This window comes from Trichosurus vulpecula, chromosome 6 (genome assembly GCF_011100635.1).
Source record: "Trichosurus vulpecula isolate mTriVul1 chromosome 6, mTriVul1.pri, whole genome shotgun sequence".
Lineage (NCBI taxonomy): Eukaryota > Metazoa > Chordata > Mammalia > Diprotodontia > Phalangeridae > Trichosurus > Trichosurus vulpecula.
The window spans coordinates 203,439,784-203,461,498 of record NC_050578.1 but is presented as its reverse complement, the minus strand read 5'-3'; the positions used below and the strand labels follow the sequence as shown (position 1 = coordinate 203,461,498).

Sequence of the window (21,715 nt, the reverse complement as noted above, 5' to 3'; positions counted from 1 at the left end):
ACTGATTACAGTGTCCCCATGTAGCAATTGTCTTTGGAAACATTAATTTACAACTCAAGAGATTAGTTTTCTTGGCAAACAATCAAAATAGCTTGGAATCATAGAACATCAAAGCTAGAAGAGACATCACTTAGAACATAGAATGTGGGAGCCAGATTGACATATAGAAAACACAATGTAGAACACAGAATGGGAGATGTATAAGAAAGCTTAGAACATAGAATGTTGGAGATGGAAGGGACCTTTGAATGTGGAATTTTAGAGCTAGAAGAATAGAATAGAGATTCTTACTCTTTTTAATATCCTAGAACCTTTTGGCAGTCTGGTGAAACCTACATACCCCTTCTCAGAATGTCTTTAAATGCATAAAATAAAATACATAGGATTACAAAGGAAACCAATGATATTAAAATACAATTTTCATAATATTAAGAAAATATTCAAAATCTTACAAAAGTGAATGTTGAAAATGATTTTTACATGTAATTGGAAAAAAAAATACTATTAAATGGAAAAAGGAAAAAAGAAAACAAGTTCCTAGCTCCCAGGTTAAGAAACTGTATCTTAGATTCAAAATATCAAATATCAGAGATGAAGGGCACCTTGGAGATGATCAAGTTCAATCCTCTCATCTTATACAGCCTATTCTGCAAACTGGGCCCAGAGCGGGAAAGTATCTTACTCAAGGTCATACAGACAGTGCCAGAATAAGAGCAAGGTGCTCTAATTATTATTATAATAAAGAATAACAAATGCAGACTTTATATAGTGCTTCAAAGCTTGCAAAGCTATTTACATGTATTATCTCTTTTGTTCTTTATAACAACCCTGAGAGGATATTATCATTACACCCATTTTACAGGTGAGGAACCTGAGGCTAAAACATGAAGTGACTTGCCCATGGACACATACCTAGGAAGTGGTAGAGGCTGTATTTCAACTCAAGTCTTCCTGAATCCAGCGCTAGTCCAGCTAGCCCAGTGCTTTTTTCCATGACAAGGATTCCTGTTTACCTGTTCTCATTATAATAAGCATCCCTTCTCTTTTTGAGGACAGACATCACAGACACAGCCTAAATGCAGAGCCTTGGCCTTGGTGCTTGACTGCTGCAGTCCAAGCCCCACCTGCTAAGCTGGGAAATGGCCAGTCAAAAATGATACAGATTGGACACATTCTCCCACATACAGAACATGACGTGCGTTATCCGGGCGCAGCCCAAGTTGGAGTAAGAAACCGGGGCAGCAAACCAAACCTACGGACTCTGTGAGATGAGGACGTATCTTTTTGTCTCTGAGCACCAGCCTTTTGGCATTTCTTGTATTTTCATTCAAATTGGGAACATTAGTGTTGCATTTAATTTGGAAGAAAAGCCAATCTGGCAACGAGTCTCCCTCTGACAGCACTCAGTACTAGTAACCTAAGTAACATCGCTAAAAAAACCTAATATAGTATCCTAGTAGAGAGACTGCCAAAACATAGTCCTGGCAAGAAATGAAATTCTCTTTATTGTAGTTCCCCCCTACCTCCCACCAACCTCACTCAGTTGTCATTTCCCTCAAAAAGCCATGGCCCCCATTAAGAGCTTTAACCCCTAAGTCCTAGCTTTCATTCCACTTCTCCTTCCCATTAGGGTAGAAAATACCCACAGTGTTTTCTTTCTTTCCTGCCTAGCTCAAACAGTTCAGGGATTCTACTCATTTTACACCTCTAGGCTCCCTTTCCCTCCCACCCTCCTCTTTCTATGCTAACTGCATTGAAAATGAGACCAATTTTAGGAGACTTTTTTTTTGGAAAGTAGGATTATTAGTAATAAGAAATCTCATTTCTAGATCACCTTAAGGTTGACCAAATGCTTCCCTCACAACAGTTCTTCATGGCAGGGAGTGCACATATTATTATCCCTACTTTACAGAGGAGGAAACTGAGGCCCAAAGAAGTGATGTAATTTGGCCAATGTCAAGCAGACGGTGCCAGTAAGAGTTAGGACATGAACCCAATACCGTTGTTTCTACACCCAGCAGTGTTTCCACGACACCAGGCTGCTTACAGATTCATCCACTCAACATAGCCTTGATGAAAAAAGATCAGTTACCACGCTCTCTGGGGAATGCAAAGATAAATAAGATACATTTCTGAATATACAATCTAGCTTTTTTTTGTTATTTTGAAACCTGTGATTTTATCTTATTAGAAGCATCTAGGTGGTACAGTGCATAGAAGGGAGGGCCTGGATTCAGAAGATGTGAGTTCAAATCTGGCTTCTGACACTAGCTGTGTGACTTCTGTCTGCCTTGGTTTCCTTCTCTGTAAAATGGGAATACTGATAGTACCTACCTTCCAGGGTAGTTTGAGGATCAAATGAGGTATCTGTAAAGTGCTTAGCACAGTGCCTAGCACATAGTAGGCGCCATACAAATGGTAGTCGCTATTATTTTTATTATTATCGTAGCTTTGTCCTTCATTCTTGAAAAGGACCATGATATCAGAGAAGTGATGCCATGGCATGCAGGCTGTACAAAGTCACTGGCCTCACTTTCTTCTCCACAGCCATCCGGGTCCAGTGGCAAGATATAGATTGGGATGACTGGAGATCACCCAGGATGCAGTGGGAGACCTTGGTCTTTTTAAGCTAAGGTCTTTAGCAGGTCTTAGTTTGATTGAGGCAACACCCATTCAGTGATTAAGGCTAGGTAAGAAATGAGGCAGAGAATGGTCTCTTTTACCTAGTCAAAAAAAAAAAAATCAATCTGGGAGGGGAAGAGCCTCAGGGTTTCTGGCCAAAACAGAGACAATTGCTATTTACATTCACCCTGAGTCAATCCCAGATTAATTATTATTATCTGTATAGTGAACTTCCTCTATCTAAGATCTGCAATTCATGGTCTTAGAGAGTTGCCTGGGACTGAGAGGTTGAGGCCTTCCCAGAATCACACAGTACTTCTAAATAAAAGGAGATGGACTTTTATCCAGGTTTTCCTAGGTTCCAAAAGCTAGTTAGCTACTATGCCAAGCTGCCTTCACAATCTAGTAAAGAAAATAATAACAGTTTACCCTGATATAGCATAAGGCTTACAAAGGCATGAGGGCAGGAGAGGAAAATAGGAAGTTTTGGGAGAACAGTGGACATCGCTGTTCGCTTAGAGCCGAAGATCAAGAAAAAGGAAACTTGAGGTTGGAACATAGTTGGGGGAAGGCTTTGCATACCAGGCCAAAGACTCGTAAACCATTTTAACAAATAGGAAGTGAGAAGTCATTTTGAGTCAGAAAATGAGAAGACCTGAGAGGTGCCTGAAGATTGCTATTATTTTGGCAACAGTGTATAGGATAGATATAGGGGAAGAGGAAGAGAGAAAGTTGGCTGCATCATTGAGAATTTGCCTTCAGGGAGTGGAAAAGGGGACCATTCGCCAAAGAGGTTGAGAGAGCCAGGAAAGCAAAAGCCAAGGGAGTGAAGAATTTCAAGAAAGGGGAAGTAGAACAATGCCAAATCAATCAACCAACAAACGATCATTTCTTAATAGTTTATTATGTGCACATAATAAACGTATTGGTATATTAGTGTGGGTGATACAAAAAAAAGCAAAAATAGTCCGTACTCTCAAGAAGCTTATATTCTAATGAAGGAGACAAATAAATACAGAGTAGATGGAATATAGCCTTAGAGGGGAAGGCACTAGTGGTAGGTGGGGGACGTAGACACAAGATGGGTACAGGAGTATAAGGCCTGGGATCCAATAAAACCCTGAAGTTGGTAATTAGGAGGTAATTTTGAGAGCCTCTACAATAGAGTGGCCTGGACAAAACCAGATTGCTACTGTGACCCAAATCTTTAATGCCTAAATTGCCAATTTGCTTATGCTGAGGTCCATCCTCTTCCTAGTTTCAGACTAAGTTGTTGGCTGATGAAAAACAAGAGATTGTAAACCTTGTAGAGGAAATATTTCCCTCCATCTTTACCCCAGGACTGCCTTGAGAAGGTAGTGCCAAGGTCCTTTGTCCATTTGAAGAAATGGCTCCATCAGAGTCTGCCTTGGGAAAACAAAAATTAATAAATATAGAAATTAATAATAGTTGGCTTTCCTATATTATCTCCTTAGATCCTCAGTGGTCTGTTTCTTCGCCTTCTTCTCTCAGGCACCTAAGTGCCATCTCACTCTCCGTTCTCTTCACCTTCTCCCTATCAAAACGTATTCCTAGCCTGAGTGAGGCAAAGGGACATAATGGGAAAATCTTACTTTTAGAGTCCGAAGAGGGCCTGAGCTTGAGGCTGCTACGGTCAATCACTAGCTCTGTGACACTATAAAAACCATTCAACCTCTGGCCTCGGTTTCCTCATCTGGAAAATAAGGACAATTATATCTACCTACCTACTCCCCCACCCACCTCAAGGGCTGCAGAAATGAGCTCTCCTTGGAAAGACTCTAAGAAGCCAAGCTTCACTGAGGTGAAGATGACATAACTGACTGACTTCTCAAAAACAGTTACATTTTAAAAGAAGACAAATGCTCTGCTTCATTTCAAAGAAAAAAAATTCTGATGGAATGACAATTCTGGTGGAATTTTAGTCATCTAGGAGGCAGGATGGTTTTTCAGGGGGCAGAAGGGATACCAGGTTCATACTTTCCCCATCTTAGTCACCTTACAGTCACTTAAGATAAAGGAGATAGCCCTGGAGTTAGGCAGAGGGGAAATTGGGCTTGGATCCTGGTTCTAGAGTTTGCTGCATGTTTGACTTTGACATCTCTTAGTTCCTTATCTTAAAATGTTTGGACTTGGTGATCCTTTCCAGCTTAAAATTCCATGGTCCTGATAAACAAATCTGGCCAAGGGCCTTGCCCTTTTTTCTTCCTGAAGCCCTCATGCATTCTCTTCCTTCTGATTCTTGGTCTCTCTTTCCTTCCAATGCCTGACCCTCTTCCAGGCACTGGGTGTTTCTGAATAACTTGGTATATACCATACCTGCTTTCCTCAGCAAGCAGCCCAACGTGGATATGAAACAAATTCTCCTACCCCAACATCATTCCTGGCATTTCTAACCCGTCTGCCCCCAGTCTCTGCCCCCAGAACTCTGTGAGCCAGCCCTACACGCCAAGTCAGGGACAGAGAGCAGAAGGGGCCCTTTATTAGATAACCTTAGGTAGCAGATGGGAGGTAATAATCCTCGCATCTCACGTACCCCGAGGCCAGAAGAAAGATGCCTCGGTTTCTCTCTTTCCCAAGGAACTTGGGCCAGAGGGGAGTAGGGTACCCTTCTGTGCGGAAGCTTGCCAACCAGGTGAAGGAGATTTTTAACACTAAGCAATCTCCCCGGAACTTCTCACGCCCAAATACACACGCAAGGAAGAAAAGGGATCTCCCGGGACTTGAGAGCTGGAAAGGTTCACCACGTTTTTACCTGATTCCCCAAGATCGGGATTCGAACCCAGGTCCTCTGGCTTTAAAGCCAGGGTTTGTTCTCTTACCTCCCTTTGCTTCCTGACCCCAAGATGCCCTGCTAGCTTTCGGTACTTGTCACTCCTTTCCCACCCTCTAAGTTGGCAGGCGAAGGGTGGGGCGGCGGTGCGGCGGAGTGATGGTCTTCGGGGCACCTGGTTTTATTTCTTCCCAGGAGAGAAGTCACGGGAGGGTCGCTTTCCCCTCTCCGCTTCCCCACCCCTCGACTTTTCAGAGCTCCGCCTCGGTACAGCAATCCATCCACCTGTTGGGGCTGGGCCGGAGCTAAGAGACCGAGCAAGCGAACCTCGCAGACCCCAGGCAGGCGCCCAGGCTCCCTCCCCGCCCTCCGGGCGGAGCCCAAGCTGGAGTGGAGCCGCCTTCCCTGCCTCCAGCCTTCCCCGCCCTCCTCCGCTTCCTCCCCCGGGCAGTTGCTTAGGTCTGCGTTGCCCGCCTGTACCACCCAGCTCTGCCGGGAGGAGAGGAGGGAGGAGGACGCGGAGGAGAGGGGGAAAGCTAGGAGTGGGAAGGAGAGGGCCAAAGCCGGGAGGAGGTGGTGGAGGAGGAGGGTGAGGGCTGCCAGTAGGAGGGGGAGGGCTGGCAGCAGAAGGGGGAGCAGGAGCTGCGCCTGGCGCCCTGCGCGCCCACCCCAGGGAGCCCTTGGCTCTGACACCGTAACAACCTCGGAGCTCACTCCTTCTTGGCCAACCCTCCTGCCAGGAGTCTCCGTCAGACTCATGTCACAGAAGCCGGGTTAGCTGCTGCTTCTTTTTTTTCTTCTCTTTTTTGCCTTGTCTTCCCCGCCCCTACCCCACCCCCTCTTCCCAGCTGATGCTCCCCATCCCACCCTTCCCTCGAGCCCTCCCAGCCTGCCTGCCAGCCTTCCCCCGCAGCTGGGGGCCAGAGGCGCGGACTCCTAGCCGGGGTCTAAAGTTACTGACTGAGCTTTCCCTTCGATGTTTGCTAGTTGGCGGCCCCCCAGGCGAAGAGGAAGTTGACTGGTGCTTGTATCAGCTCAATGGGACAGCCGAGTTTGAAGTCTCCGAAGGTAAGGGGCAGCAAACCCAGCGCGGTGATAGTGAAGGCTATTCCCGATTAGCTGGGGCTGGGCTGTTGTCCCCGAGAATTCTCTCTGGGTTGGAGAGTGGGGGCGGGTGGGAAGGCGGGGAGGCCGCGCCTACATGGACCGTGTCAATCCTGTTGGAACTCCTGGTAACCCTGAAAGGTTTCTGGTGGTGTCCTCATCTGGTCAAAGTGGCTCAAATGGAGGTGTGTATAAGAGGAAGGGGGGGAGGGGTAGGAGAGGAGGGATGGAAGAATGGGGAGTGGTTGGGAGAGGTGTTAATTTTGGGTTGGTGACTGAAGAGAAGTACTTTGCTCTAGGAGTTATTAGAGACTGGCAACAGGATTTCAGCTGCATTTACTCTTATGTCCGAGTTGGAACTAGAGAGAGCTGGGTGAATGATTTTTTTAGTCACTCCAGGTCATACTTCCGAAGTGCTTTGGGGAATCGAGAGATCGAGAGAACTTACCAAATAGGACTAGAATTGTGGGCTATTTTTATTTGGGGTGGCTGGTTTCCTGTGAATTACACATGTCACTTATCCTTCTCCATGCCTTAGTTTCCTTCTCTGTAAAATGAGGGAGTTGAACAAGGCGATCTCCTAGGTCCCTTTTAACGCTAAATCCTATGGACGCCAAGCAAATACGTTTGGAACTATAGGATCATAGGGGTTAAAGGGACTTGGGACCATCTTGTCCACCTTGCCCCACCCCTCACTTTACAGAGGAGGGAAACTGAGGCCCAGAGAGGGGTGGTGCCTTGGCCAAAGTCAACGAGGCAGTAGCTGAAGGAGGGGCAGTTGAGAGATATGTGTAGACAAAAATAACATGACCCCCCTCTAAAAAAAAAAAACAACCAAAAACCCAACAATCTGTTTTCTGCTGAGATTTGGAAGAGAATGCAGGATCAGTAGGCAGAGATACTAAAAGGGTTTTCCAGATGGCAGGAACTGCTGAGAAATTTCTTACACCAATAGGGGCAAGATTGTGTGGTCAGACAGAACAGAACAGTCCTTAGAAATGGAAGGATGATTCCAGGCATTTGAATGCTGAAAAGTCTTAAAAGGAAACTCCATCTGTATTCAACAGTGTGTTTCCAGGCACTGAGAAACATTTTTTTTTTTGCATTGTCAGCTAAAACAGGGAGGAGGAGAGATTATTGCAGGAAATTAAAACTGTTTCTTGACATGTATGTAACTTTTCACACTATATGAAACCAGGTTGAATAGTGTGGAGTCCTCCCTCTCCTCCTTGAAGTGAACTTTTATTTGCAAAGCTATGTAATCTGTTTAAAATTTTATTTCTGTGGACTTCACTCACATTTACAAGTTCTGCTCTTAAGACTGCATAGGAAATGCCTCCTCCCTTCCCCAACTTCTATGAAGCATGATGACATAATATCAGGATTCATGATAGAAGGCTTCAACGTTATGTTTTACAAGTCGACATTATCTTAGACACAGCTCAGGAGAAACTTTCATGTGAAGGAACAAGGTGACCATCCATAGCAAGCTCCAAGTAGGGTTTTCTCTCTCAGTCATAGACTCCTAGAATTTTTGAGTTGGAAAAGACTGAAGAGCCTATTTAGTCTAACTCCCATGCAGAGCATGGCTTGTCTCTACCGCTGCTGACAAGTCATCAGCTAACCTGAAGAATTCCTGTGACAGGGACCTCTCCCGAACCTCCCTTGTGTCACCCTTTCCCCCCTTCTCTTCCCCCACCCCCAGCGCTTTCTGTTTTTGAACAGATGTAATTATTAGAAAAGAGGGTTAGCTGGTACAGTAAAAAGTCAACTGGACTTGGAGCCAGGAGAGACCAAGGTTCAAATCCTGATTCTGACATTGACTAGTTGTTGGATTCTGGGCAGCAAGTCACTCAACCTCTGAGCTGTAGTTTCTTTACCTATAAAAAGAAGGAATTGAACTAAGTGATCTCCAAGGCTCTTTCTAGTTCGAAACTCACAAACCTCTGGTGATCCTTACACTAAGCTAGTTTTTGTCCCTGAAACTTCAGCCTGTTGGTATGGTTCCTGTCCTTCAGCACCAAGCTGAAATTTTAATCCTTTCCCCATGTATAGCCATTAAGAGACTTTAAGGCACCTTTCGTGGTCCCTTCCCCAAGTCTTTTTTTTTTTCTAGGCTGAATATCCTTAGTGTTCCTTTCATTTTCCAGGTGAAAACCACAAGTATGTCTTTGGTAATGCAAAGAACACTGTATTTTAACCCCAAATCTAACCCATACATGGCTCAGTGGAATGAATTGGGACTCTGGATCCTAAATAAGGAGACAAACTAGGAATATCATAGCTCTTTTCAAGCATCTGCAAGAGCGATTTGACCTGTTCTGTTGGTCCTCATGCGGTAGAACTAGAAGCATTGGATGGAATGAGCAGAGAAGCAGATTTCAGCTTGATTTAAGGGAAAATGATCTTAATTAGAGGCATGCAAATTGGAACAAGCTGCCTTGGCTAGCAGTGGATTCTTTCCTCATTTAAGGTTGTCATATGCAGGCTAGAGGACCACTACCTTGGGATGTTGTAGAAGGATTCTAGGGCAACAACTGGTTGAACCAGATGGTGTATGAGGTTAGATGACACGTGAGATCCTGCAAGATACTAGTCAAGGACAACGTTTTGCTGGATATGCCAGTGAATTAGGTTTATAGGATTTAGAGTTGGAAGTCCAATCCTCTAATTTTACAGATTAGAAAACCGAGACCCAATGCAGTGAAATGACTTGTTCACCAACACAGAGGTTTTGTCACTAAAGTGACAAAGCCAGCATTTGAAGACAAACTTTTTAACTCCAGATAGGCTTTCCCATAATTAAAGTTTCCTTTCATACCCAATGCTTGTTTCCCCTAGTCACTTTGTGGATCTGAATTATTTTTCCCAAACTAAGGGGCCTTGGGGTTATCCATTAGGTTCCAAACCCTCCATTAGAGATGTCTCAAAATTGAATGGTCTGGCTTAAGAGATAGTGGGTTCCCCTCCTGAAGATCTTCAAGGGGATACAGAATGATCACTTGCTGGGAAGGTTATAGAGGTCAGGTGGGCATTGGACCAGCTAACTTCAGAGGTCCCTTCCAACTTGGAGATGTTGAAATTCTGTGACATTGCATCTGTGCCAAGAAAGTGTTTGCTGATGAAAAGCTTTGCTCATTAAGATAATAGATTTCTCTATGGGCCTCCCTCTAGAGGTTTTGCTTAGACTCAATTCTGAGTATTATTCTTCCTGGGGTCATTGTCAACTTTATAGTTAGACTATAAACTCCTCAAATGCCCTGAGGGATAGACTTGCTCTCCTGTTTCCATTGTGGCTTCCCAAGTGCTCACACAGCCTTCTTTTTCGCAATGGGCCTTAGTAAATATTGGCGACTCACAAACGTTCAGTTGGTAGTTATCCAAACACTATGAGATGCTGTATTTTAATGAACTTGATAGTGGTTTTGTTGTTTGTGTGCATATGTGCGTGTTTTCTCTTTCAAACGATGACTTGGACCCCAGATGAGATAGCTATGATTACCTGGTAATGAAATCTTTTAGATTTAGAGCTCATTTTATTTATTTTTAAAGCACAATTTTTCTGAAATTCTAATGTTTTTATCCACTCCAGACTCTGGCAGTGATGTCCATGACTCCACTATATAATATAAGGCTAATATAAGCAGTGGACAGCTAATAACTGGCAGACTGTGTGTCATGAATATTGTATTTTGAAAATTTATAGTCTCTGACAAATTTTCTGCCTATTTTGTTCTCTTTTTGGGGTATTGGGAGGGATCTTTTGCCTTTGGGCTAAAAAACTCTAATGCAGATTCACTTTCCATAAATAGTTTCCTGAATACATTGGAATGTTTGTCACTTACAGGGTTTCTAAATTTAGGTTTGACTCTGTGATTCCTTCCCAGGAGACATGTTGACAGCAATTGTTAAGGCAACAAATGCTAATGAGTGGAAATCTGGATACACCACACTCAGCCTGGCCTTGGGACATCACCATTTCCTTCTGGGAACCATAGTACTGCTTAATTTCCTAAGGGACACACCTGTTTTTACATCTGAAACTCTCCTTTCCCTCTTCTATATCAGCAACTCATGTTTATCTAGTATTTTGTAACATTTTCACATCTCTTATCTCCGATGATCCTTACGGTGCTCCAGGGAGGTAGGAAATGCGAATATTAATGATAATAATAATATCTAACATTTATGTAGCTCTTTAAGGCTTGCAGAACACTTTATAGAGGTTATCTCAGTCTGTCCTCCCAACAGTCCTCCCAATAATAACAGGTGACTTGCCTGAGGTTAAGGCAGAATTTGTACCCAGGTCCTCTGACTCCAAATGTTTCTTTGATTAGACAGGGGTAAGAGACATTCTCTGCCACCAAGCAGCAGTAGGCTACGGCATAGTATAGGGCAGTTTCTTTACGAGTCAAGAAAACTGTTTTCATGCCCTGCTTCTGCTGCTTCCTTTCTGAGCCTCAGTGTCCTCCTCTAGACATTGAAAGGATTAGATTAGTTGATCTCTGAGGTCTTTTCCAGCTGAGAAATTCTAGGATTTTAAGATTCTCAGGACCACGTGCTATAGCAGAAAGAGCTTCGCATTTGGCATCAGGCTAGAATTGGGCTAGAATTTCAGGTTCAGATACTAAATTTTTGAAACTGGGCAAATTACCACATGTCTTAGTCTTAGTTTTCTTACCTGTATAATGGGGGTGACAATATTTATACCATCTATTTCATCAGATTGTTGTATGGAAAACACTTTGGAAACTTTAAAATATGCATGCTATCCTTGTGAATACTTTTCTTATCCATCAAAGCTCAGCTCAAGTCCTCTGTTCTGCAGTAAGTCATTCCTGGTCCCCCCAGGGGACCTTCCTCTTTCTAATGCCTTCCCCTCTCAGATTTCCTTCTACCCACTCTGTATATGTCTTGTATGCCCCAAGTTATTTGTGTGTTCCCATTAGAATGGGAAGTCCTTGAGGTCAGAGACTGGTTTTGCCTTTCTTTGTCTCTCTAGTACTTTGTATAGTTCTAAGCACATAGTAAGACATGTGGCAGCTAGATGGTCATATGGATGGGGTGCTGGGCTTGGAATCAGGAAGACCTGATTTCAAATTCTCCTTTGGATACTTGCTTTTCTTGGCTCCCACTCTCAGTGTCTTCATTTGTAAAGTGGGAATAATAAAAGCATCTATCTCACAGGGTTGTTGTGATGATCTGACATATGTAAAGAGCTTTGTAAACCTTCAAGCACCACAAAATAAAATTGCTTATTGACTGAATGACTGATTACATACTGTATGAGGTCTATAATTCAGAGGTCCTATGATTAAGTTCAGGGGGGCAGCCAGGTGGCGGAGTGGATAGAGTGCTGGGCCTGGAGTCAACAAGACTCCTCTTCCTGAGTTCAAATCTGGCCTCAGACACTTACTAGCTGTGTGACCCTGGGCAAGTCACTTAACTCTGTTTGCCTTACTTTCCTCATCTGCAAAATGAGCTGGAGGAGGAAATGGCAAACCAGTCTGGTATCTTTGTCAAGAAAACCCCTAATGGGGTCACAAAGAGTTGGGCACAACTGATGTGACTGAACAATAAATTAAGTTCAGGTAAAAAATGTGTGTGTGTGTATGTATGCATTTTACACATGTGGGCCAGGGTGGGTGAAGCTTCCCTAAATGATTCCCATGCCAGAGCTCTTCAAGCCCAGCCAATGGTATCAACCAGGAAAAGGCAGCAAAAGTTTAGGTTCTCTTTCCACAGTACTTTACATGGAAGTGCTGCCTCCTCTATGATAGAAGAATTCTATAATCCAGCAAATGATGATAACAAAGGAATTAGCTCTCAATTAAGAGATGTGAGCCTGGCTACACTGTTTTTCTGATTTATTTATTTGTTTATTCATTCATTTATTTTTAACATTTAGAAATTTTTTTGATTTCTGAATTCTCTCCCTCCCTGCCACCTTCCTCCCATATTGGGAAGACAAGCAATATAATATCAGTCATGCATGGAAAGTAATGCAAAATGTATTTCCATATTTGTCATGTTGCCAAAAAATTTAAAAAAAACAAGAAATATAAAGAAGGTAAAAAAAAGTAGGCTTCCATCTGTACTCAGAGGTCCTCAGTTCTTTCTCTGCAGGTGGATAGAATGTTTTCATCAAGGGTCTTTTGGAATTGTCTTGGATAATTGTGTTGATCAGAATAGCTGAGTCATTCATGGTTGATCATTGCACAACATTGCTGTTACTGTGTACAATGTTCTCCTGGTTCTGCTCACTTCACTTTGCATCAGTTCACATAGGTCTTCCCAGGTTTTTCTGAAATCATCCTGCTTGTCATTTCTTATAGCATATGTATTCCATTACATTCATATACTACAACTTGTTCAGCTGTCCCCCAATTGATGGTCATCCCTTCAATTTTCATTTCTTTCTGACTACACTGTTGATCCTCTTTACTTCTCTTTAACTCAACCTTTTTTCAAGTAGGCCAATAATGACGTTCATAGTGGTGCTGTATATTTTGGGAAAGAAGCAGCTTTAGACTTGGTCTGCTTTAGGGATTTGCCCCATATCACCAAACTGGTCAGTGACAGAGATGGGACTAGGACAACCAGCCGCTCGTGTTTTGAAAGCATTTCATGATATGCCTCCCTCACAGCAGCTGTTTGAGATAGGGCGAGGAGGATGTTGGCCATTTTACAGATGCGGAAACTGAGACTCAGTAAGATGAAGTGACTTGCCCGTTTACTAAGTGTCATGAATCAAACCTAATTTTCTGGATTTCAGGTAGAGTTTTTTAAAATCTGTTTTATTTTACTAAACTTACTGTAACCCAAGTCTCTTAGGGTTCTATTCTTGATTTCATTTATATAGGACTTGTTTCCATGGGCACATCAATCTTTTCCTCAGTATATAAGTCTCTTCCTCTGTAAAATAGCATACTGTTTGCACTACCTGTTGTAAGTATTAAACGGCTAGTAGGAGCAAATCATTTCATCTCATTAAGATGAAATGTAATAACTACAATATAAATGATTGTTGTTCAATTGTGTCCAACTGTGTGACCCCATTTGGGGTTTTCTTGGCAAAGATACTGGAATGGTTTGCCATTTCTTTCTCCAGCTCATTTTACAGATGAGGAAACTGAGGCAAACAGAGTTAAGTGACTTGCCCAGGGTCACACAGCTAGTAGGTAAATGCCTGAGGCAGAATCTAAACTTAGGTCTTCCTGATTCTAAGTGCAGTGCTCTATCCATGGTACCACCTAGCTGTCTTAACAATGTAAGTAGTTGTTCCTATTCGTCCACACAGCCCTAAACAAGTATCCTGACACTTACCTTCAGAATAATTAGCTAATTCTTCTGATGGGGCTTTGGGGGAAAGCAGTCTACATGAAACACTGCCTGACAGGACAGGCTGACCTAAGCAAAAGCAGATCACAGCATGAATATCTCCAGGAGGGCTGCAGCTTCTATCCTTGAATATGATTCCAAGTTCAGATTCTGACTCACTTACAATCTGGTTGACTGATGGTCAAATGACTTCTCTCTGGATCTCAGTCAAGTGGAGGGATTGGACTTGATGATCATGGAGGTTCTTTTCATCTCTAACATTCTGCAGAATCTCTAAGTGTGTGAAGAGTGTGTGAAGGGGAGTCATGTACTAAGTCTGGAAAGGTCGGGTGGGTGCTAGAGTGTGGAGGGCTTTAAACGCCAGGCTGAGGGGGAAGGTGTCACTACAGCTTGACTTTTGAGAGTAGGGAGGTTGAAATCTCCTTCCCTTGGTGTGCCTTTGGTGTCCCATGCACTCCGAGACAGAGTCGGCTATGTCTCAGTTGACTTGCATAAGGTACAGATGTGAAAAATAGACGAAAATGCTTCATGTGGTCACAGTCCAATTAGCAGGAACAGTCATCAGCCCTGTTTTGATGCTCCTTAAAAATACCTGAGAACATCTCTCCACAAGCTTGTACTTAATATTCACCAGCACTTGTGTTCTCCATTATCTTAATTTGTTTATATTACAGGTAGGGGTCAGTTAATCCCATAGCAGCCTGAGGGACTGCTGATTTGCAGTGTTCTGTGGAAACCAAGAAATTCACAGCAGGTGGAAATGGGTCATTGATTTCAAGACTGTAGCTTGGCTTAACTGTTACTGTAACATTTTTACACTGAGAATGGTTCAGTCAATCTGATCAGCAAGCATTTATTAAGGTTGACTATATGATACGACTAGGCAGTGCAGACTAGTCAAAGACAAAAATGAAACATTCCCTGCCCTCTTCAGGGCTGCGTTCTATTTGGGAGGAATACGTGTCCATGTATATGCAGAAAGAAGATATATAAAAGAGAAATACACAGTAATTTTTTGTTTTTTGGAGGGGGAGGCACTAGCAGATGGGGGAAATAAAGGAAGACCTCATGTAGAAGGTAAATTTGAGCTGAATTTTGAAGGAAAGTATGGAAGAGACGAAGCAGAGATAAGGGGGCTTGGGATAATTCCAGGCATGGGGGAGAGCCTGTGCAAAATCATGGAGACAGGAGAAGAGGGTCGTATGTGTAAAACGGCAAGAAGAAAAATTTTCCTGGACTGTAGAATATATGAAGAGACTAATAAGAGACTAATAGTAAGGGTGGAAAAGTAATTGGGGTTAAATTGAAAAGGATTGTAAGTGCCTTGGATGTGCTTATTTACACCTGCCATTTTGTCTGGGGATGAGACTTTGGCTTTAACTGAAAGGGCCAGACTCATCTAGGAGGACTGTTTCAGCTCTAAGGGTCCGTGATTCCATTTTCCATTGGATGGATGACCTCTTAGGCTGTTGGACATTGGCCTCTTGTTCAACATATGCTATGATATTTATAGAATCACCATGAGCAAAATTATGAAGACCAACCTGGGCTGTTTGGCAGATTTTGCAATGAGGCTCCATCCCTCCAAAATACTTAAAATCTCTTTATACCGTCTCCTAAAAGAAAACAATCTCTTCCTTCTCCCAATTTCTGCTGAATTATTGACTGAGCTGTCAATTATCATCAGGCCACTCAGGAGTGGTTTTAAATGAATGTTGAATGGTTCTCATCAGGGACGGGAGAGTGGAACCCCTCCCCCCCCACCCCCCACCATGCTTGGACCCTCACATTTCTGTAGCTGATGCACTATATCAGGATATGGCAAAAGAAAATAAAGAGCTAACCCTGACTATAATTGACAAGATTGGCTGGACCTGAGCACTCACCTACAGAAGAAATCCTCTCTTACCCTCCCTCTGTCCCCAATCCAATTTAAGAATGTCCCAGGCTACAGTGCGAAGTGTGCTGCTGATTTAGGAACAAAGAGCCATGGTGGATATGATGACATCCTCAGACCACTGTTTATTGTCTCCCTCCTTGTTTTATAAGTAACTGGGGTTGGGAAGGATTAAAGAATTTCTAGCTGGGGCCTGGGTAGTTCCAGTTGGGGTAGCCCCCAACCTCTGACAAAATGTGCCTATCAATCATGAGCTTCTTCATTTTCATTACATCACAACTCAAAACTTCTCCCCTCTATTTGTGGTCTTCGTCCTATCTTCTCCTGTTGCCTATGGGGAACTTTCCCTGTTAATCTCTCTCCCTCCTTTTTCCTTTCTCCTTCCCTCTGTCCTTCCTTTTCCCTCTCCCCGTCCCTCTAACTTTCCCTCTCCCTCAGTCTCTCCCTCTGTCTCTCTCTGCCTCTGTTCCTCTCTCTGTCTCTCTCCCTCCCTCTCCTCCTCCCCTTCCCACTGTCTCCTCCCCTCCCTTTCCCCCTATCTCTCCCCTCCCTTTCTTTCTGTCTCACCTCCTGCCTCTCGCCCAGTCTCTCCCTCTGTCCCTCCCTCTTCCTCTATCTCTCCCCCTCCTCTCCCTCTTTCTCTCGCCTCCCTCTGTCTTTCTTCCTCCCTCTCTTTTTGTCTCTCTCTCTCTCTCTTTCTCTCTGTCTCTCTCCCTCTTTCCCTCCCTCTCCCTCTGTCCCTCCTTTTCCCTCTCCCCCTCCCTCTGCCTCTATCCCTTCCTCTGTCTCTTTTTTCCCTCTTTCTCCTTCTATTTCTCCCCCTTCTAGTCCTCTCCCTCTCCCTCACCATCCCCCTTCCCCATTCTCACCTATAAATCACTTACAAACATGCTCAGGTCATAGAATCATAGGTCTATACCTAGAAAGGACCTTAGAATGTAACTTCTTGTGAGTAGATATTGTCTCATTCTTTGTATTTGTATCCTTAGTGCCTGATATTTCATTTCAATTTAATAAAAAAAAAAACATTTCTTTAAAGGTATACCACCTGTAAGGCACTCTGTAAGATGCTGAATAAGCAACAATGAAAACAGCCCTTGCCTTCAAGAAGCTTACAGCCTACTGGAGACCTGCACACAGCGAGTAAAGGGGGAAAGGAGAAATCAGGCCAAGTGCTCTAGAAATATTTGAAGAGGGAAAAGCAGTAACTGGGGGATGGAGGAAAGACTTTAGGGAGTACCTGACATCTTAGCTGAGCCTTGAAGGACAATAGGAAAATTGTAGTCTGTGTATCCTCAGTGGCTAGGACCATGCCTGACACGTAGTAGATGCTTAATAAATGTTGATTGACTAGAGATGAGATAATCGAGACCAAGATAGGTTAAATGACTTATCCAGGGTCACACAAACATTGAAGTGGCAGAGTCAGGATTCATCCTCATGTCCTGGGTGTCCCAGTTCTCTCCTCTTTCCATTGTACCAAAACCTTCACATGACTTCCATATCTCCCCTCATTTTCATGGCCAAACTCTTAGAAGAGTTGGCAACACTTTCTGCCTCCCCTTCCTCAGCACCTATTCACTTTTCATCCCCTTGCAGTCTGGCTTCAAAGCCCTTCACTTTACTAAAACTGTCTGGCTTTTTCTTAGTCTTCCTACTCCTTGACCTCTCTGAAGACTTTGAAAGCGTTGACTGCTCTTTCTCCACTTTCTCTTCTCTCGCTTTCCGTGATGTTGTCCTGCCATGGTTGTCCTTCTCCTGGTCTGACCACTCCTCTTCACTCTTCTTTGCTAGCTCATCATCTCTTTCCCATTCTCTAAGCATGGTTGGCCCATAGAGTTCAGTCCCAGGCTGCCTTCACTACTCTCTTTGCACATTCCCCCTTCTTGATCTCCTCAGTTCCCTCCCATCGGTTCAGTGATCTCTATGGAGATGACTGCCAAATCTACATACACAGTGAGTCTTTCTCCTGAGTGTTAGTCTTTAATGTCTAGCTACTTGCTGGACATCTCTATGTGGATGTTCCTCTTCCCTTCTAAACTTGCTCATCTTCCAGATGTCCTTATTTGCCTTAAAAGCTTCCGGTCAAACAGGCTGGAAACTTCAGATTTATCTTTGACACTTTCCTCTTTCACCCTCATGCATATTTAATCCGTTTCCAAGTCCTGTCATTTCTACCTCTTCAGTCTCTCCCATCTACTCCTTTTCTCCACTCACACAGCCACTATCCTGTTTCACCATTCCCCTATGCTATTGTAACTGCTTTTTAATTATCTTTCAAATTTCTACTTTCTTAATGTCCATTTCACAGCTGCCAAGATCATCGTCTCAAACCATGGATCTGTCCATCTTACTCTTCTTTTCTAAAACCTTCCATGGCTCCCTATTTTAGTTTTAAAATGTAGATTATTCATATTGTTGCTTGAAGCATTATAGAGTCTGGTTTTCACCTACCTTCCCGGCTTTATATAAATTACCCTCCTTCAAACACTCCTAAATTTTGGCCAAATTGAATTGCCAGCAGTTTAGTGAACTTGATGTTCTGTTGCCAACCTCTGCATTTGCATATCCATGTTTGGATTTTTTATCCATGTCTGGAATGTAAACCTTTTTCATCCCCCACCTCTTAGAATCAATCAACCAGCATTTCTTAAGCACCTACTATGTGTCAGGTACTGAGGATACACATACAACAGTGTTCCTATCTTCCTTCAAGGCTCAGCTAAGATGCCATCTGTTTCCTGAAACCTTTCCTGGTCCCTCTAATTACTGCTTTTCCTTCTTCAAATATTTCTAGAGCACGCAGCCTGATTCCTCCTTTCCCCTTTCATTCCTTAGCTAGATGCAGGTCCCTAGTAACTGTTAGCTTCTTGAAGGGAGGGACTGTTTTGTTTTTATCATTGCATCTCCAGCATCTTTTAGAGTCTTGCAGATAGTATGCCTTTAATAATGTTTCTGAATTCAACTGAATTGAAATGAAAAGTCCCAGGGTGGTCACAGTCCAGGCAACTTACTTGTAAGCAGCCCGTTGTTGCTTACAAGGGGCGACCTCTCTTTTCTGGTGTTTGCTATGGTTGTATATGTGCATATCTGTTGAACACTCACTGAGTGTCAGATTGCTTGATTCATAGTGCAGCAGCAAGAAAGGAACTCATGATTTCGCTCCCAAATTAGGGGAAACTATGGTAACATGCGTGAGCTTCCTTTCTTGCTAAAGCATTCTGGCATTCACAGATAATGATTTCTATAAATCAGTAGTGTTCCACGCTGACAGATGCTGAATTTTGCTGGGTCTCAATCAGTGAATTATGTGGCTGTGAAAGTTTGTGAGATGTGTATAATCAACTGTGTCAGCCATCATTTCTGACCCTTCCATTGCATGGAAAAAGGAGGTTCTCATTTCTTAAATGTATTTAGATCATTTCCCTTCTCTGGGCTTCTGTTTCTTCCTAGGCAAAAGGAAAGTTTGTGACTAGATGGTCTCAAAGGCTCTTCAGTATCTTCCTGTCTTAAATGAAGGACTTGAAATTGGTGATGTCTAAGGTCCCTCAGTTTTCAATTCTGCAAAATGAGATTTTGGAACTAGGTCATTTGCCAAGTGTCTTCCAGCTTTAAAGTTCTATGATTCCATTGGTGGTGGTGGTGCTGGTGCAGGTGGTGGGGGTGGGGGGTGGGGGTGGTGTGTGTGTGTGTGTGTGTGTGTGTGTGTGTGTGTGTGGCTCCCCATAGAGTCTACCCTGGACAAAGCTGTGAAATGCATCAAGTATAATGTGCCAAGTATGGTACAATGGAAAGAATGCTGGATTTCAACAGAATCCAACCAGACAACCTGCATTCAAATCCCAGCCTTGCCACTTACTACCTGTGTGACCTTCAGCAAGTCCTTTAACCTTTATGAGCCTTTGTTTCTTCTTCTGTAAAATGAGAAATTGTACCAAAAATTGGATCTGAAAAGTCCCTTCCTGTTCTAAGTTTGAGATTCTCTGATTTGCTCTGCTATTATCCACTCCATCCTGGTGAGGATTAGGGATAGTATGGTGTAGATAAAAAAAGAATTAGAAGAAGTGGGTTTGAAATGCTGACTGTGTCACTAATGCCAGTATGACTGTTGGTCAGTCATTCAACTTGCATTTATTAAACACATATTATGAGTCTGGTACCATGCTAAGCACTGGAGAGACAAAGAACAGACATAAGACAGTCTAAAGAGCTCACAGTATAATGGGGGAGAAAACGTGCAAACAACTATGTACAAACAAGCTACATCCAGTCTAAATTGGAGATAATCAACAAAGGGAAGGCACCATTATTAAGGGGGAAGGGAAAAGGCTTCTTGTAGAAGGTGAGACTTTAGCTGGGACTTGACGAAAGTCAAGGAAACCAGGAGGTGGAAATGAGGAGGGAGCACATTCCAGGAATGGAAGACAACCATGGGGAATGCCCCAGTTGGCAGAAAGAGTATTTACTGCTAGGAATAGCAATAGGAAGGCAGTATCGCTAGATTGAAGAGTGTATGGGGTGGAACACAAAAAGATTAGCAAAGTAGGAAGGAGCCACATTATGGAAGTCAACTTACTTGACCTTTCTTGAGTCTCAATTTCCCCATTTAAGGACCTGTAAAGTGTCTATACCCTGCATTGCTTCCCTTCCAAAGTCATTGGGGGAAAAAACTTGAGAAAATACAATATAAACAGGAGTTGTTATTGGTAATCATGAGTGTCATCACACTAAGGTCCTTAACTGATACTGCCTTACTCACAGTGTGATGGTGAGGAAAGTTTCATAGTTCTTAAAGACTTTGAAGGTGGGGAGGACTGGATGTATAATTTCATTGGTATAGGGAACCCCCACTGAGGAAGCTTCTCTCTACCAATGCACAGCAGTCACTGCTCTACTGTATACAGATGGGGCAACTGAAAAGTTAAATGACTTGTCCAGGGTTACACAGTGTATTGAAAGTTAGACTTGAACCTTGTTCCCCTTGACTGTGAAGTGGGCTCTCTAACTACCGCTCCATGCTTTGTACCCTGAAAGGTCAATAGCAACTAGAATTCTTTTAAAGATTTAAAATATGGCAGCTTTCTGAGCTTTTGAATCTAAATGTGAAAACTCCTATATAGGAGATTCCATGATTAAGGAAAGATAGGCTCCCAGGGGGTTCATCTGGTCAACAGTCTTCAGTGGGGACCTTTTGGATCCCAACCTCATTGTAAAGACTTCCCTGGCTAAGGCCATCAGTAGAGTTCTTAATTGAAGCCTTGGGTAGAGAGGCCACTATGTTGGGTGGAAGGATTGCCCCTGGGGATCAGAAGTGGGGCTGGTAGGGTTGCTTTCAGATCTTTAAAGTGCTTCATTTTGAACCAAGGTCTCACTTGGTTAGTGGCTCTTTGTCTTCCTTCTATGGCCCTCTGGTGGCGAATAGGAGTAAATGCTTGTTAATTGATTTAAAGCGGAACTGTTAGCCTTGCTGTAGTATATTTGTTCACATGCTCACTCAGTCACTCCTTCGTTCCTTCAGCAAATATTTATTAAACACCTCCTGTGTTAAAGACCATTCGGGAGAATCAGAGAGGATAAAAACACATGCACAAATAAATATGATATGAAATAGAACATAAGTGTATAAGAGAGGAAGTGCCATGAAGGAGAGGGAGAGGAGGAGGAAGAGAGGAGGGCAAGGAAGAGGGGAAGGAGGAGGAGGAAGAGGAGAAGGAGTCGTAATAGCAGCAGTAGCAGTAATAGTAGTAGTAATCCAGTGTAATAGAGAAAGGATCAGTCTCAGAGTCAGGCTGACCTCAGATCAAGTTCTGCCTCTGAGGCATATGGGCAGAGGGACTTGGGGCAAGTCACTTATCTTAACAGTGATTTAGCAAATTCTCTAAGACTGTAGACTGAAGGACAGTTGCCAATGTACTTTGGTGGAAAGAGTTGCCTTACTAGGTTGTTCCCCACACCAGTAA

General features: G+C 43.2%; 1 protein-coding gene across 2 annotated transcripts in view; it reads left to right on the top strand.

The window, feature by feature from the left end:
- The first annotated feature begins 5,858 nt into the window (after nt 1–5,858).
- Nucleotides 5,859–21,715, top strand: part of PPP2R2C (protein phosphatase 2 regulatory subunit Bgamma) — a 393,716-nt gene continuing 377,859 nt past the window's right edge. Inside the window, exons 1-2 of one of the 2 annotated variants that reach the window (XM_036763511.1) lie at nt 5,859–6,186; nt 6,401–6,481. Coding sequence is in view for 1 of the 2 variants with exons in the window: in XM_036763509.1 (XP_036619404.1) it covers nt 6,171–6,186; nt 6,401–6,481 (97 nt within the window). In the remaining variant the exon portion in view is untranslated. The remainder of the gene's footprint in view (nt 6,187–6,400; nt 6,482–21,715) is intronic. The other variant, XM_036763509.1, reaches the window with a different exon arrangement.